This window comes from Formica exsecta, unplaced genomic scaffold (assembly GCF_003651465.1).
Source record: "Formica exsecta isolate Colony F162 unplaced genomic scaffold, ASM365146v1 scaffold11, whole genome shotgun sequence".
NCBI lineage: Eukaryota > Metazoa > Arthropoda > Insecta > Hymenoptera > Formicidae > Formica > Formica exsecta.
The window spans coordinates 611,335-625,928 of NW_021848439.1; the positions used below are offsets into that span (position 1 = coordinate 611,335).

The following is a 14,594-nucleotide window of genomic DNA, read 5'->3' on the forward strand; positions in this document are numbered from 1 at the left end:
AATATATTTAATATTTATTCTAAAGAGACTAATCGCAAATGTAATTAAAATGAGATAATTAACTGCAGACACTCTTGTCAAAGAAAGGTTTGCAATGAATCGTAACACGTAATAGAACTGCAACCCTAATCTTCGTGGGAGCTAACACAAGATTCTATACCGTCCCAAAATGCAACTCGTAATAGAAAAAACAGTATATTCGATCGCGTAAATTTAATCCGACCGAAGACGACGATATACGGGAAACGATATTTCAATTCCGCACTGATCATAACCTAAAAAATCAACGGACAAAGAGAGCCGCGCTTCAACCTTGCCTCGCGACGACGTCACTAAGATCGATCGAAATCTCCATCGAGGACGCAAAACGAATGCTAATCGCAGGAGGAACGACAAGTAGACACGGTAATTTACGACCAAATCAGGGATCAATCGCGGGATCTTCCGCTGCGAGGGGGACTCTCATAACCTCGCCCCGCGTGGATTAATCGGGGATTAATCGCCGAGGGCCGGTATCGACACGTTATCTCGTAGCGAGGAACGATACGGCAGCTCGAAATCGCGAAAGAACACGTGGTTACTCTGCGCGTTTGCACGCGACACGTACGGCATTGTACGGGGGGCGACAGGCGACGAAGATCTCTCTTCGTGCACGCGTTTGAATAACCGTTTCGATTCCAAAAACCAACATACAACAGCGATACTCACGATCGCCTGTATACACTGTTTCGTCGGCACGCAAGACCAAGCTTGATATGACGCACTGTGACTGTGAGACCCCCAATTCGCTCCTCGGTTCTCACTTCGCTATATGCGGCGCGAGTAAATAACAACTATACTTCGCCATTTTATACGTATCCGCTTGTATGAGCGAATCGCGCTGCGCTACGATCGCTGCGATCGACGACGAAACGGACGGATGGACGAACCAGCGAAGTGCACTGGAGATCGCGCAATCTACGCCTGCGAATTTCCGGGACGCCATTCGACCGCCAAATTCAATCTTGCGTCGTCTCGCTGAAGCCGTAGAAATCGACAAGGTATGTGGTATTAGATTATTAATGATAATTATAATATATAATAAATCCTCTTATAAAACGCGGTAAAAAATGATAAACATCTTATAATACTATTATGGTCAAAAACATTGATTTTCAATGTTTCACGAATTTGAAAAAAAAAAGAAATAATTTACTTTTATTGCTAAATATCTAATGAGAATTGTTTTCAGTTCAGATGATATAATGTGTAAAAAGAGATAAAGATTCAATTAAAAATATATCTTTTTCTAATTCTGGCTCTGATTTTATTTATATAAAAAAAAAAATATATATATATATATATATGTCGTGTTGGCTATCTCATAACAAATATTAAAAAAGCGTTTTCAAAGATAATTCTCAATGTACATATATAAGTCAATGTATCATTTGGTAAGATATTTTTTTTTATATTTGTCTAATATTGCACTTTATTTTTAAACGTACAGACATACAAATAAAAATGCTATACAATACTTACGTCATTAGGATATATCTATTATAGTATAATATATATAACTACATATATATATATATAATTATATATATATAATTTTATATGTATATATATATAATTTTATATAAAGGGAATATAAGTTACATAAAAATGACATAATATAAAATAGTAAAAATCAGTACAGAAAGAGAGTCAAAAGTCTTGTTATTACAGGTGCATATTGCTGCAGCGGATTTAACCACTTATTTATACCAATGAGAAATATAATTGTACTTACATGAAGAAGCTGACAGTGGATGCCTTTCCTTGTTTTACCTTCGACACTTGCTTACCAGTATTGGAACTAATTGTATTCGTAACTAATTTATGACTGTCTTGATGATGACGATAGTGCGATATGTATTTGTACTTCTTCCCGCAACCGTTGACGTCACATTTATATGTTTCCTGTTTGTACCTAGACATGCGTTGTTTCTTCGGAGTGTATTCCTCGTCATCCGAACAATTGCTGTTTGTTTCTATCGAGCTGTCCTCGATCTTCGAGTTCTCACGTTCGAGACCATTCCGAAAAACTCGCTCCAAGTTTCCCAAATCTATTCTATGCTCTTGATTTCGTAAATTTAAATTGCACACTTCCGTTTTCATATTTTTTGTGATAGTTATGTCACCGTTTATATAAACGACATTATTCTTGTCTTGCGTGCATTCCACTTGGAGAATTTCCTCGCACTTTGGTGTGACGGTATCGTATTTTCGTAAGAAATTATCCTTAATTATAAGTAGGTCCTCACTTTTAGAGAACTTATTAATACCATTCAAAGGCTCATTATTCGAATAATCTTCGCTATTTGTAAGAGCTGCGATCTTATTCTGCTCGTGACAAAAGTCGTTCTTTGTTTGAAGTTTAGTCTCGTCTCTAATGTGACAACTTTCTTCGTTACTTCCATATTCTTCCTTTAAGGTAAAGTTTTCGCTTGGCAGTTTTTCGTAACATCCTTCGTCAGTCTTTTGCATGCCTTCTTCGTCTATCACATTCTCGGGGCCTTCAAAACAAATTATCTCAGGCTCCATTGGCAGTGTAGGTGGCTGTCTATGACAACTCTCAATATGTTCCTCGAGATTACTACTAGTAGTGTGCAAAGATCCACAATTAGTGTATGGACATGCGAAAACATTTGTTTCATTGTTGTGCCATTCTTGATAATGTCGCCACATGCTACCTGGATCTGATAATTCTTCTCCGCAACCTGGCTCACGACAACTATAAAAAGTTTACAGATAGATATTAGAGAAACTTTAATCCCAAAAGAGATTCTAAATTAAATATTATTAAATGAAATGATTCATGATAGAATCTTAATTACAATGATTTAATTACAATTTTTAATTAACAAATCTGTAAATATCTATATTACTTTTTTGTCCATTCAATACAAATAATAAATTTTATTTCAAACTCACATAAATCGAATCTTTAAAGCTTCCAGCACTTCATGTGTCTTATATTCATCTTGATTGGTGAATATCTTACCGCAACCTTGTTGTTTACAGGTATATACTTCCTATGTATCGGAAAATAATTTTAATGTTAGTAAGATTTCTCTTCATAAATGTATGTAACAAGAATATAATACATTACAATTTTGACAAATGCTGATCTAAATATTACAAAATATATTCTGTGCATTTATTACATGATTTACATTATTAATAAATATAGAAATTATTTCCATGCTTTTCAGCATTGAGGTTTGAACAAACTGGGATTCTAAAAAATCTAATATTTGATAGATTATATAGGATATCTACTAAATTTTGTAAAAAAACTCTCATAGGTTTTTAGTATTGGCAATGAATATCGGAACACAGCCCAGGTATTTTGATTAATTTTGATTTATATATATATGTTCTTAGTAAAACACACAATATATACAAAGAAATAAAGTTAATTATTGCTTTACACATTATTGCGAGCGTGTCTAATGAATTTTGAGAATGTCTATTGAATTTACGCTAAAGAGTGAGACAAAGCAAAACTTATCAAGTAAAACTTTGTGTTTTTACACCCGTTTCAGTTTATTATACTATTTGTTTTGGCTTAGGGGTCATCAACCCCACGCGACCAATGGCTTCTTCCCCGTGAACTTCACCTTTTTCGGCGCGATCTCCTCAATAGTACGATTCCGTGAGACGAATCTGATGACGCTAACCTCCGTGGGTCGGTCGGCGCACGTTTCCGTACCCTGGCCCATCGCGCGCGGGGAAGCTCACCACAAACGGGCAAGGATGTGCGACGAGCTTGCTCGCTCACTCACTCAACTCGGCAGCTCACATAACCTATATTCTCGCGTGTGACGGCAAGTTTGACGGAAAAAATCTCGCCTTTGCTGAATGAAGCTCGCGCGAAATTCCGCGTTTTTTCGACGGGCTTAAGTCGCCCGTAAAGTATTTACACCCGCCAAGCGTGTTCTCGAAAATACGCACGGAAACGCGCCGCAAAAAATTTCAGTTCACATATTATCGGTCTGTCAATAATAACAATTATTTGTGTGTTGTCATGTCAGTGCGGAACGGAGTTCCCGGCAGTGTTGTGAGATGGGCCGGGTTTTTTCGCGCATGCGCGGCCATGACAACCATTAGCAACGACGTATCTATCTGCAGTAATAACAAGGTTATGCTGTGGGCGCGAAAGTTTTATTTTGTTTTGTTATTATATATTTTGTGCTTTAAATTATTTTAACATCCTTCCCGGTTCTCGGTCGTTGCAGCGTTACGAGTTACGAGACGGAGGACGGAGGAACAAATCCCGCGCATGCGCAGTAGTGCGAACGCTAGCAGACGCTATTTAGATCTCATCAACTCATCATATGTGCATGTGTAAAAAGATTTTAAAATCAGATTTTGTTTTAAATCTTTGTACGTATTTCAGTGCAGTAAAAGTTTTTTTTAATTAAAAACAAATTTATATATTTCTTATTAAAATTTTTTCATTAAAAGAGAATTAGTTCAATAATTAATTAAGTATTAAAAGATCAGCATTATATCATAATCAGCAAAGAGGTACGCGATTCCAAAAATATCTAAATTTTAAATTTGTGCTTTCTTAAATGACGAAAAGTATCGGGCGAATATAATTATTAAAGGAGTAGCACGAATTTAAATTTTACAGTTTTATATTATTGGTAGTCAACAAATTATCAACAATCGATAATTAAACAATGTAATTTACCAATCAGTATAAGTATTTTGCGGTTCGCGAATAAATTTAAACTTTTAAATATAATGCAATAAAAAAATATAGTATAAAATAGAATATAAAAATTTATTCTGGGACACGTACATACTTATACATAGACCATACATAGATGCATATATATACATATATGTATATATAATATACATGACAAAAGACATTTTACTATGAGTAAAAATTTGTCTGGCATTTTTCATGTGTCATTTACGAACTGTCATCTCGTCATCCATTGTCCAAAAGTTAACTATACAATATATATGTTATTGAATATTATATATAAAACATATTACATATATACATAATAAAAAATAAATTTCTAACTTAATTATTTTTTATATCTCTCCCATACACAAAGAGATTTACATTTTATTTATAAACTTTATTTTAATCAGTCTTTTTAATTATCATTATTTGGAGTAATTTACATCTAAGAACTAATCGTTCTTATTCGTATCATGCGTTCCTTAGCCGCTTTAAATTGTTCAAGAACATTTTCAACATTATTCATAAGTGCATCGGTGTTTACTCTATCGGAATTATCGATTTCATAATTAAAATGTTTCATGTGTGTACCATTTTGAATTATAATATTCATATTAATTTCAATATCTCCACTTGATATAATCCTTAAATTTGATTTGTCTAAAACTTTACCCTCATGCACTATTGGAATACTGCAATATGTAATATCTTCGAGCTCGTAAGAACCACCAATGAAAAAACGTCTCAACGCATCGATGATATTGCCTTTTGCACGCCATGTAGGGACTGTAAATTTATATGTACCAGGTGTCATTGGTATTGGTAACGCCGCGTATCCCTCTATTCGATACCTATACATTAAGATTGATTAATTTTTCTTTGAACTAACAATTTCATCTAAAAAATAAAAAAAATAGATATAAAAAGTAACGTAAAATTATCAAGTTAAATAAAAATATTAATTTTTATTTAATATCAACAAATAAAGCTTTGATTTTTACCTGGTCCAACTATCCAAAGACGCCACGGAAAATAATAAACGAGGGGCCAAAGTATTGCCGATGTGTGTATCACCACTTAATTGTTGAGATTCATTTGATGGATAATGCAAGGATATATCAGTACAATAACTAAAATGCGCCGATTTATTTTCTAAAAGACACCTCTGCGTTCTTCCGAATAATCTCTCTTTCTGTTTTGTAGTCCAATGTTGCGGCAAATCGATAAAATAGGTAATAAACAATCCATCATAGGAGAAACCATGAGCTGACACAATATCTAAGTTTAAAAATAGAGTAGATAAATTCGCCGGTGGCAATTGCAGTTCCTTGTATAACTCTGCTTCTTTATAAGCAACCTCTTGTTGTACTTCCTGCAATAAGAAAAATATTAATTTTTAATTAATTAATAATTAATATTTAAATAATTTATAATTAATCTATTCAGCTTGATAATTTTTAACTGCACACGTTTATATCGCAAAATATGTTTAATGTCAAAAATATTTCTTTCCATATTTGATTATTTTGAAAGATATATATAAGTAGAGAACTCCTTCACAGTAAGAGAAATCGCTTTTGTTAACGAAAAATTGCTGAACGAGCAAATGCTCAAATTATAAGACAACGTTTCAAGCCAATTCTAATATGATCTGTGTATATATTTTTATTATATCGCGCAAAATAAAATTCACTCATCCGATCCCGTCACTTTGCAGTGATGCAGCGATGTGCAAACGTAGATTAATCCTCTATTTAGCGTAGGATAGTGTGTGAAAGCTGCTTCTGTGTTTGCAGATATACTCCTACCCCACTGTGCACAGTGACTACACTGTAAACTATATATACACACGTATAGGCTGATAGCACTAACATACAACCTCATGGCAGAGAGTGTTCAAGAAGACATTCAGAGAACCATGGATTCAGTTGATCGTGGGTAGTGCGATAGTCAACTTGATTTTATGAATATACGTGCGCGGATCGTGATACACTTGACGTGATTGTTACATCAATATATCCCGAGCAGCTAATTTTCGATAACAGTTCCTTCATTAATTATTTATCATGCGCGAAAGTACAATGAAATCGATGGGCCGCAAAAATCGTTTGGGTGTGTCTTGAACGATCAGAAGAGGGATGGAACGGATGGATCTTTTCGAAGATGTCATAATTTCTGGACGAGGATAATTTCTACAATAATAATTCGGCACGACAATCATGTTCTTTCAGCAGAGAGCGATGCGACAAATGTCGGAAGTTTCCTACGTGGGGTATGTATCCTTTTTTTCTGATTAACGAAGTTTTCGATCATGTACTCGCCTAATCGTATAAACAAACATGAAATTTTTCTCATCATTTTTTTGATATTGAAAACAAACGGTAAGAATTGTCCCCATTGCGACGAACTCGCTGTGATTTTTCGCAACTCTCGAACTGAATTAACAGTAATTGAGCTCGCTCACAAGTGAGTGGATAAATGTGTATGTTAAATTGCTTCATCGTCTTCAATTCGATAAACAACGTTCTCCACGTGCCATGTCGTCGTTTATTCATATCTGACCGAACATTACCGCATAATCGAGGACTGTTTCATCAAGAAAATTCGACGAGTGTATTCAAATTTTTTAAGTAAATCATGTGCTATTTTAATTACATTTCTTTTTATGTGTGATCTATTAAAATTACTAATTAATTTTGGTTAATTACTATATACTATTTCCTTCAGAAATATCATGCCAAGATAAATATTAATGACTTCCATAAATATTAATACATTTAATATAATTTTTTTATTTCTGTGCGTATATTTAAAGATACAATTAATAAGAGAGAGAGAGAAAGAGGAGTTTGTGACAAAAGATTTTTAACTGTATAAATATCGTTTGTGCAAATAATCCGCAATCGTCATCGTTGCGAATTCCCATATAATTGCATCATGTGTGTCTTATTGCACATTCATTTTTCGCGGAGTAACGATGACGGACAAACTTCTAATTTCAGTATAGCAATTTACTATTAAACAATATTATTTTCACAGAGATTGTAAATGTGTATACGCATTGATCTCTCTCGTAGGTTAACATATAATATATTATAATAATTAAAAAGTCAAATTAAAAAATCATATGATATAACAAATTAAATACAATTGATAATTTTGCAGAAAAAAAATGTAAAAGGCCTTAATTTCTATTTTTCTATTTGTCCCTTACTATTTGCTTTATATATATTGTGTGCAAGCGAATATTGTACTCTATTACCATTAATATTATACCATTATAATTAATATTATCGTAAATATAGTAATATATCATACACAAAAAAGAGTCAGAAAGAAATGAGTCAGAATCGGAGGAAAGAATTGCCGGGTATAAATGTAACCGCGCCGCATAAACGGATGTCGCTCGGGAATGTCGAGATTGAGTTTTCCATGAAAAGATTTGATCTTTTTGATGCGATGGCCACGGTGACGCGGAAGCTTGGAATGCCGCGGAAAATCGTCCGTCGTAAATAGCCGCATACTTACACGCCGCATAGCTTCGCGTTGCTCCTGCAATTCCGTCAACGTCGGTCCCGCGGAAACGTGCTCGATCCGATAATTGAACTTGACGCCGTGGCCGTTGGTGACACTGTAGTGCCGCTCGCGTTCGTCGTCGATCGTGAAATCGGGATTAATCGTTAGCTGTTTGCGTGCCTTGTCATAAGTCACGGAGCAGAGAAGCGTCTCCGAGTCCGCCGATCCGCTGATCACAGGCTCGTCTCTGTGAGACAGATCAGCCATCACGTGCATGCTAATACGTTCGGTATAGAGATAATGGCTCGATCGGATTCTGGCTTTTATGGATCTGTCGTCTAGCACTCTTTTATTGTATCGCTCCCGGAAGGGCTTACGATTCTGCATGGCCGGCAGCGCGGTTTGATTCTTCTTCGACAAATATGATCTGTAAGAATCAAACAGAATTGTTAAAGATTATTTTTTCCTATTTCTTAACCCTATATACAAAAAATTTTGAGAAGATAAAGTTTAGTTTTATAGGAAATATGGAGGAACTATTTGAATAGATTAGCATTAACTTTTTATTTACGGGCATACAAAGTTTCTTTTTTTTTTTTAAAGAAAATAATTAGAAATAAATAAAAGTCGAAAAATATATAAAGTATGTTTTATCAATAAATAAAAGTTCATGTAAGCTGTGAGTTGAATTAAGCTATTCAAATTACCTAGCCGATAAAAAAATGCCAGATTATTCGAATAATGTAAAGAGGTAATTTAGATAATAGAAAATAATGGATAAATTAGTTTTATAGTTCTACAAGTTTTACGTTATAATAAGCGTAAAATAATTTTTAAAAATTTGTTACAATTGAATAAAAATTATCTCTGTATACCAATAAATTATCCAAAAAAGTCACACAAATCTAATCCCTACCTGTAAGGTGTTGTCAAAAGATCGTCATCGATATAGTAAGAGTCGTTCTCTGTGTAAGAGTATAATCGGGCACCCTTTAGCTGCTCATCGTTGATACGCCGGTGATACTCCCGCTGACAATCGGTCAGACAATTCTTCTCATCCGCATAGAAATCTATCTCGAATGGACCGAACACTTTCTCCTGCCAGTTAAAAATACGGTCCTCCTCCTCCAAGAAATTAGAATCTCTGGTCTCGCCGCCCTTGGATTCCTCGGCCAACAGCTCGGCCAACGGAGATCTCTGCTGAGCGACTCGCACTCTGAAACAACAAACGAACGCTGATGAAATGATATCTGGTGTAAATCGGAAAAGGTGATCCGCGGCCACAGATGTGTGTCCGGAATTCATCGTTTCCCGATTCCGCGAAAACACGAAAAATTTAATACCGCTCTATTCCATCTTTGCTTTTTTCCTCCCATATATGTGTGAATTAATTATGGAAAAAATTGAGTGCGCGTTAAGTCCTGCCAATAGCTTCATTTAATTTTTATGTATAAAAAAACTTTCAAAATTTTCTCGGTACAATAAAAGAGATTAATGCGCGACAGATATAAATATTTTTCTTGAATATATATTTAAATTATAAAAAAATATTTCACAATACTTAAATTTTCTACAAAACGTTGAAACTTCCTATCATTGTCTATTATGAAGATGACAATATAAAAAAATACAACACATGAGATTCCTCGCAATATTCTGCTGAAAAGTATAACAAGTCAATTCATAAAAAAAAAAAAGAAAGAAACAAAGAATCTAATTATCTTGAAACAAAAGATATTCGTAATTACGATTGCAAATGTCAAGCGGCAATACGATGACAAAAAAGAAAGGTAATACGCGTGATATTACATAGTTATATAATGATCTCGACATCGGTAATTTTAAGTTTTCACGTACATCGACACAAGCAAACTTGTCCTTCGATTTTAACCTTCGCGTCTTTAATCTTCGCGGAGTCTGGAATGCGGAATTATCTACAATGTGTAAAGATTGTTTAATCCAGTATTTATTACTCCAAGAAAATTAAGGATCGTTTAATGATGTACGTATAAAAATGCGATAAAGTTAAATGAAAAACAACGAGACCTTGCATTTTGATTGATTATATAAACGTATTCATAGATACACGGGTCTAATGGATGAACGAAGAAGTTGATACATCGCAAAAGATAAACGGAAAATTAATGCATCACATAAATATGCTACTTCTTCGTAACCTTCACGCCTTCGGAAGAGTCTCATACCGGTTTAATATTATCAGATATGCAGATATTTCTGAAATACAAAAATTTTTTTTTAAATTTAAGGATTCAAATAGAAAGAAGAATTATCAACTCTACACATATAGAATATAAAGAATTGACAATTCTGCGATCCGATTTTTCCGTCAATATACACATCGTTTTTTAACAGCTTCATATATTTAATTTTTTTTAAATTAAATTAAATTAAATTCTATCTCTAAGTTAACTGGCAAAGTTTGATCGTTTAACTTTGAAACACCCTGTATATTTCACGTATATACAGTACAACTGTAATATAAAGTAAAAAGTAATTTAACGTAAAAACGAAATTTTTTTCTCTCAACACATAAAGTCGAATTTGGCTCTCAAACTTGTGTTAGTACTAATTTTAATTTTCATGTGTCGAGTTGATATAAAAAAGAACTAGACGATACGCCACCTTATCTTCAAATTATGTATCGGTTCGTTCACTTTGTAACTCGCAGCTATCTTCATTTTTTCCACTTTGCAGGACATTTTTAAATTATCACGTAATATTAATGAGACGATTCAATTGTTGTTGCAAAACGCTGAGCCACAGTTCTCCGATTATCAATGATCCAAAATGATTCGTTTGTTGACTCGTTCGTCGCTAGGCAACCTCTGACGTCGCTGACATATGTGAAATCAAATTCGAGGTATTCTTCGCAGTCGTCGCAAGGAAAAAAATAGATACAATTTTTCTCGGTTTTCTATTGAAAAATTAATTATATGCAGAAAAAATAAAAATTAATTATATTGCGTACCGCGCGTAAAATTCATATCATATAAACAATATGTAATCGTGACATAGGCATATATTTTTCCTACTTTACATGTTTGCAAAGAGTTTCTTTTCCTCCTCTTTGTAGCATCATTAGCGAATTTCCGATGAGTCACTATGTGTAATGCGCCAAGCTAAGAAATGATGAATGTCATGTCTCGATATATTAGACGAGAGTATTCTTGGTATTAGCGGCGTAATAATATTGACATGTATGTGTGTGTGTGCGTTGTAAAACCTTGAATTGTCTCGAATACATCCTGTACCTGTGAAAAAGAAGTTATCCGAATAAAACAGAAAATTCTCAGGCCCCATTTTATCTATTATAGGGTGTCATACATATAATATATTATATTATTTTATTATTATATATTATATAAATGTATAATAATTACAATGGAACTCCTTGTAATGAGCGTATAATCTCGAAATAGCGCGCAAAATCCCTTCCAGACGTGCTAGACGCACGTGAGTAGCGTGAATGGGAGTAACTCCAACCGCGCAACAACGCGTATCTTTCAAAAGAAGAGTACAGTTACGCGAAACGATTCAGCTAAAAAAAAAAAAAAAAGAAAAAACAGAAAAGAAGCTATCTGAAGAGAGGACACCCGATCTCCGGAATCCATTGTCTTATCAATCGGAACCGGGGTTCGGGGGGAGATGAGTGGGGGGGGAGACGATTGTCAAAGAAAAGGTCAAGGAACTGTCAAAGAGGCTAATTAACTTTTTCGTAGTACATACTTTCTAACTGATGATTTTTTCGTATCTTTGTAAAGCCTATATATACGCGAGAGTGTATTTATCGCGTTTCCCTGCGAGAGAAGATCCGGTCGTTTCGAGTCCCGTTACGCTCGTTAAAACACTCGAGCCGTTAAATCTGCGAGCATAAATCGAACGCGGAAAATTCGATCTGTCACTGGGAGAGAAAGAGACTCTCGGAGAGACGCGGTGAGAGGTCAGTGACACGTCGCTGATGGCGCGCACTCTCTTCCTGCTTCCTATATACCTTATCCTCTCTCACTCTCTCTCTTTCTCTCTCTCTCTCTCTCTCTTTCAAGCTTTCAAAAGTCAATCTCGATAAGTTCAAGTTCCTCAGTGCATAGAGAATTTGGTACAATCTGCCAAGATTAACAACAGCTTGAAGGTTAGGATACGTCATTATAGAGGAAACGTCATCTATATATACATAGAATTTGACTGAATATTGGCGCGCATACCATGATATATACATCGTGTGACAGGCGGCACTCGTCGGCGGAAGCAACGTGGTGAACAGATCGGCTTTATCGATTGTCCGTGGCGCGCGTATTTGCTCGAGATAAGGGGAAATGTGTCATCGCCGCCGGCGTTATCGGGGACCGAATGACCGTTCAATATGTAGTACACGAGTTTTAATGACGTGGTGTGCGTGTGTGTATGTGTGTGAGGTATCGCGACCTATGTAATGTGGAGTTGAGTAGAATCGGCTACTCACGAGAGACGGTACACACAGGTGAGCCAAGTCACGCCTTATCCTCGTGCGAAACGAGGGCCGCCTGTGTCCGGTTTGTCAGGTAAAACGTGTTCCTCTGTTAACGCGCGAGTTCGTCTCGCGGAATTCTCGATCTTTTAGGTGCGTCTCGACCGGAATTAGGAGTATCTTCAGTCTCTCGGTATCTATTCTCATTAAAGACTCCTTCTATGTATATATATATATATACATACATAGATCCTTCATAATCATTAGTAAGTAAATAGTGGACAGCAAGAGACTATACAGAACTTTGGCAGGGAGAGTGAAAAATCTACTGCGTTGGTTCATATGGAATTAGGATACTATAAATATGTGCTCGATTATTGAAGATGTGGAATATCCAGGTATTAACGCAAGTAATGTTTACATTTCAGAGGTTTCAAATTGATAAAAATGTCGACTAATCGAGAGGGCGAGACTGCAGTGACCATCCCGCTGCAGTATAATGAAGCCGTAAGTAATGTTTTGTATACTGTTTATATATCAAGTACATCAATAATATAAATGTAATGTTTTGTTAGCACTTTTGACTTTTTTCACATCTTTTAAAATTATCTTTTAAAAAAATGTATAAGATATTCATTTTTTGATTAATTACTGTATTATAACATGTTTATTATATATTATATCGCAAGATTTCATTCTTTTCTAAACTACTTGTATATCAGCTTATATATATAAAGTTTTACTTTCAAATGATTCATATGTATGAGCAAGTTTATGTGTATGAGTCATTTGTAAAAAAAACTATCATTCCTATAGTATTGATAACATTTGGTCACAACCTAAGACAAATTATAAAAATACTAATATATTTGTGTTAAATAGTTATATTTATACAAAAATATTAATATATTATTAAATTATTTTTTCTTGTTTTCTACAGCATTGGAAAAATATTTTTGAAAAGTATGATCTTGATGGAGATGGGAAAATATCGCTACAAGAGCTAAAAGCGATGGTATGTGGTCCAGAATTTTGTAACGATATTCCTACTGGGGTGATTCGCACAATAATGCGTAAGGCGGATCTGGATGATTCTGGTTACTTGGAATATCCAGAATTCATAGCAATGGTTGGTCAGAGTTTATTTCAGATTTTTCTAAAAATTGCTACATACTGGAAATCGAATCTTTTTTTCCATTTTCGTGATAACAAGAAATACATATTGATATTACAAAAAATTGTCAATGGCTCATCGCAATCGTTTCTCTTATTATTCTAGATCCACAGAAAAGACATGCAAGGTATATTCGGAAACCTCGTGCAACGATACGTCCATTCTATGATACCTCAACGACCAACTCGCACAATGAGGCAAACTTCCGTGGGTTCGAGGTATTATCCTCAGCGACAAATCAGTATTGTAATGCACACACCACCACCTCCTCCTTCTCCTTCGAGCTTCGGCGATTCTTCCCAGGCTGCCATGCTTAGTAGTAAAAGAGGCCGCTCTTCACGTATTACCGATCTACAACGCCTACAACAACAAACAAGTACAATAACGGAATCTTCTCTGTACTCTAGCGATTATCCGGATGGGCTGTACGAAGATGAGTACAGCTGTCGACCGCCGGCCATAGCAATGATAATCATATCGATAATAGAAATCATTTTGTTCATATATGATGTGATTAAGCACAAATCTCTTTCTGTAGAAGGCCCGGCAGCTACATTATTTATTTATAATCCACACAAGAGGTTCCAAGCCTGGCGGTATCTAACATATATGTTTGTGCATGTTGGGTACGTGTATATCTTAATCAATATAATTTACAGCTTACACAATTTCTTTGCAGAAATATATTAGAAATAATTAATTAAATT

General features: G+C 34.9%; 4 protein-coding genes across 22 annotated transcripts in view; 1 reads left to right on the plus strand and 3 right to left on the minus strand.

Annotated features, from left to right (window-relative positions):
* Positions 1–914, minus strand: part of LOC115236058 — a 16,164-nt gene extending 15,250 nt beyond the window's left edge. For 3 of the 5 annotated variants that reach the window (XM_029808270.1, XM_029808262.1, XM_029808256.1), the window contains exon 1: positions 709–909. The gene's annotated coding sequence lies outside the window, so the exon portion shown is untranslated. Of the gene's footprint in view, positions 1–708 lie in introns of all 5 variants that reach the window. The other 2 variants (XM_029808285.1, XM_029808279.1) reach the window with 2 other exon arrangements.
* An 851-nt stretch (positions 915–1,765) lies between these two features.
* Positions 1,766–4,068, minus strand: LOC115236180 (transcription factor IIIA-like). The gene is made up of 3 exons (XM_029808457.1): positions 3,648–4,068; positions 2,959–3,059; positions 1,766–2,758 (listed from the first exon to the last, which is right to left on the minus strand). Exons 1-3 carry the CDS (start codon positions 3,747–3,749, stop codon positions 1,771–1,773), a joined length of 1,191 nt encoding a protein of 396 aa, XP_029664317.1. The 5' UTR covers positions 3,750–4,068; the 3' UTR covers positions 1,766–1,770.
* Positions 4,069–4,805: 737 nt separating this feature from the next.
* On the minus strand, positions 4,806–12,789 carry LOC115236102 (Meckel syndrome type 1 protein). Of its 9 annotated transcripts, none has more exons than XM_029808334.1 (8): positions 11,996–12,067; positions 11,650–11,807; positions 11,307–11,520; positions 10,892–11,183; positions 9,165–10,483; positions 8,261–8,675; positions 5,734–6,104; positions 4,806–5,583 (listed from the first exon to the last, which is right to left on the minus strand). In XM_029808334.1, the coding sequence occupies exons 5-8, from the start codon at positions 9,551–9,553 to the stop codon at positions 5,178–5,180; spliced, it is 1,581 nt and encodes a 526-aa protein (XP_029664194.1). In that variant the 5' UTR covers positions 9,554–10,483; positions 10,892–11,183; positions 11,307–11,520; positions 11,650–11,807; positions 11,996–12,067; the 3' UTR covers positions 4,806–5,177. The 9 variants fall into 9 exon arrangements, with proteins under 9 accessions (XP_029664194.1, XP_029664184.1, XP_029664244.1 ...); XM_029808324.1 differs by having other exon boundaries at positions 11,302–11,520; XM_029808384.1 differs by having other exon boundaries at positions 4,806–4,994; positions 5,405–5,583; positions 10,892–11,520.
* LOC115236143 (protein rhomboid) overlaps positions 6,470–14,594 on the plus strand; it is an 11,656-nt gene continuing 3,531 nt past the window's right edge. Inside the window, exons 1-5 of one of the 7 annotated variants that reach the window (XM_029808442.1) lie at positions 6,473–7,004; positions 13,142–13,220; positions 13,654–13,842; positions 13,993–14,105; positions 14,295–14,513. In XM_029808442.1, coding sequence (XP_029664302.1) covers positions 6,952–7,004; positions 13,142–13,220; positions 13,654–13,842; positions 13,993–14,105; positions 14,295–14,513 — 653 coding nt within the window. In that variant the 5' untranslated portion in view covers positions 6,473–6,951. Of the gene's footprint in view, positions 7,005–12,292; positions 12,399–12,471; positions 12,808–12,885; positions 12,980–13,141; positions 13,221–13,653; positions 13,843–13,992; positions 14,514–14,594 lie in introns of those variants that run through there. The other 6 variants (XM_029808435.1, XM_029808405.1, XM_029808421.1 and 3 more) reach the window with 6 other exon arrangements.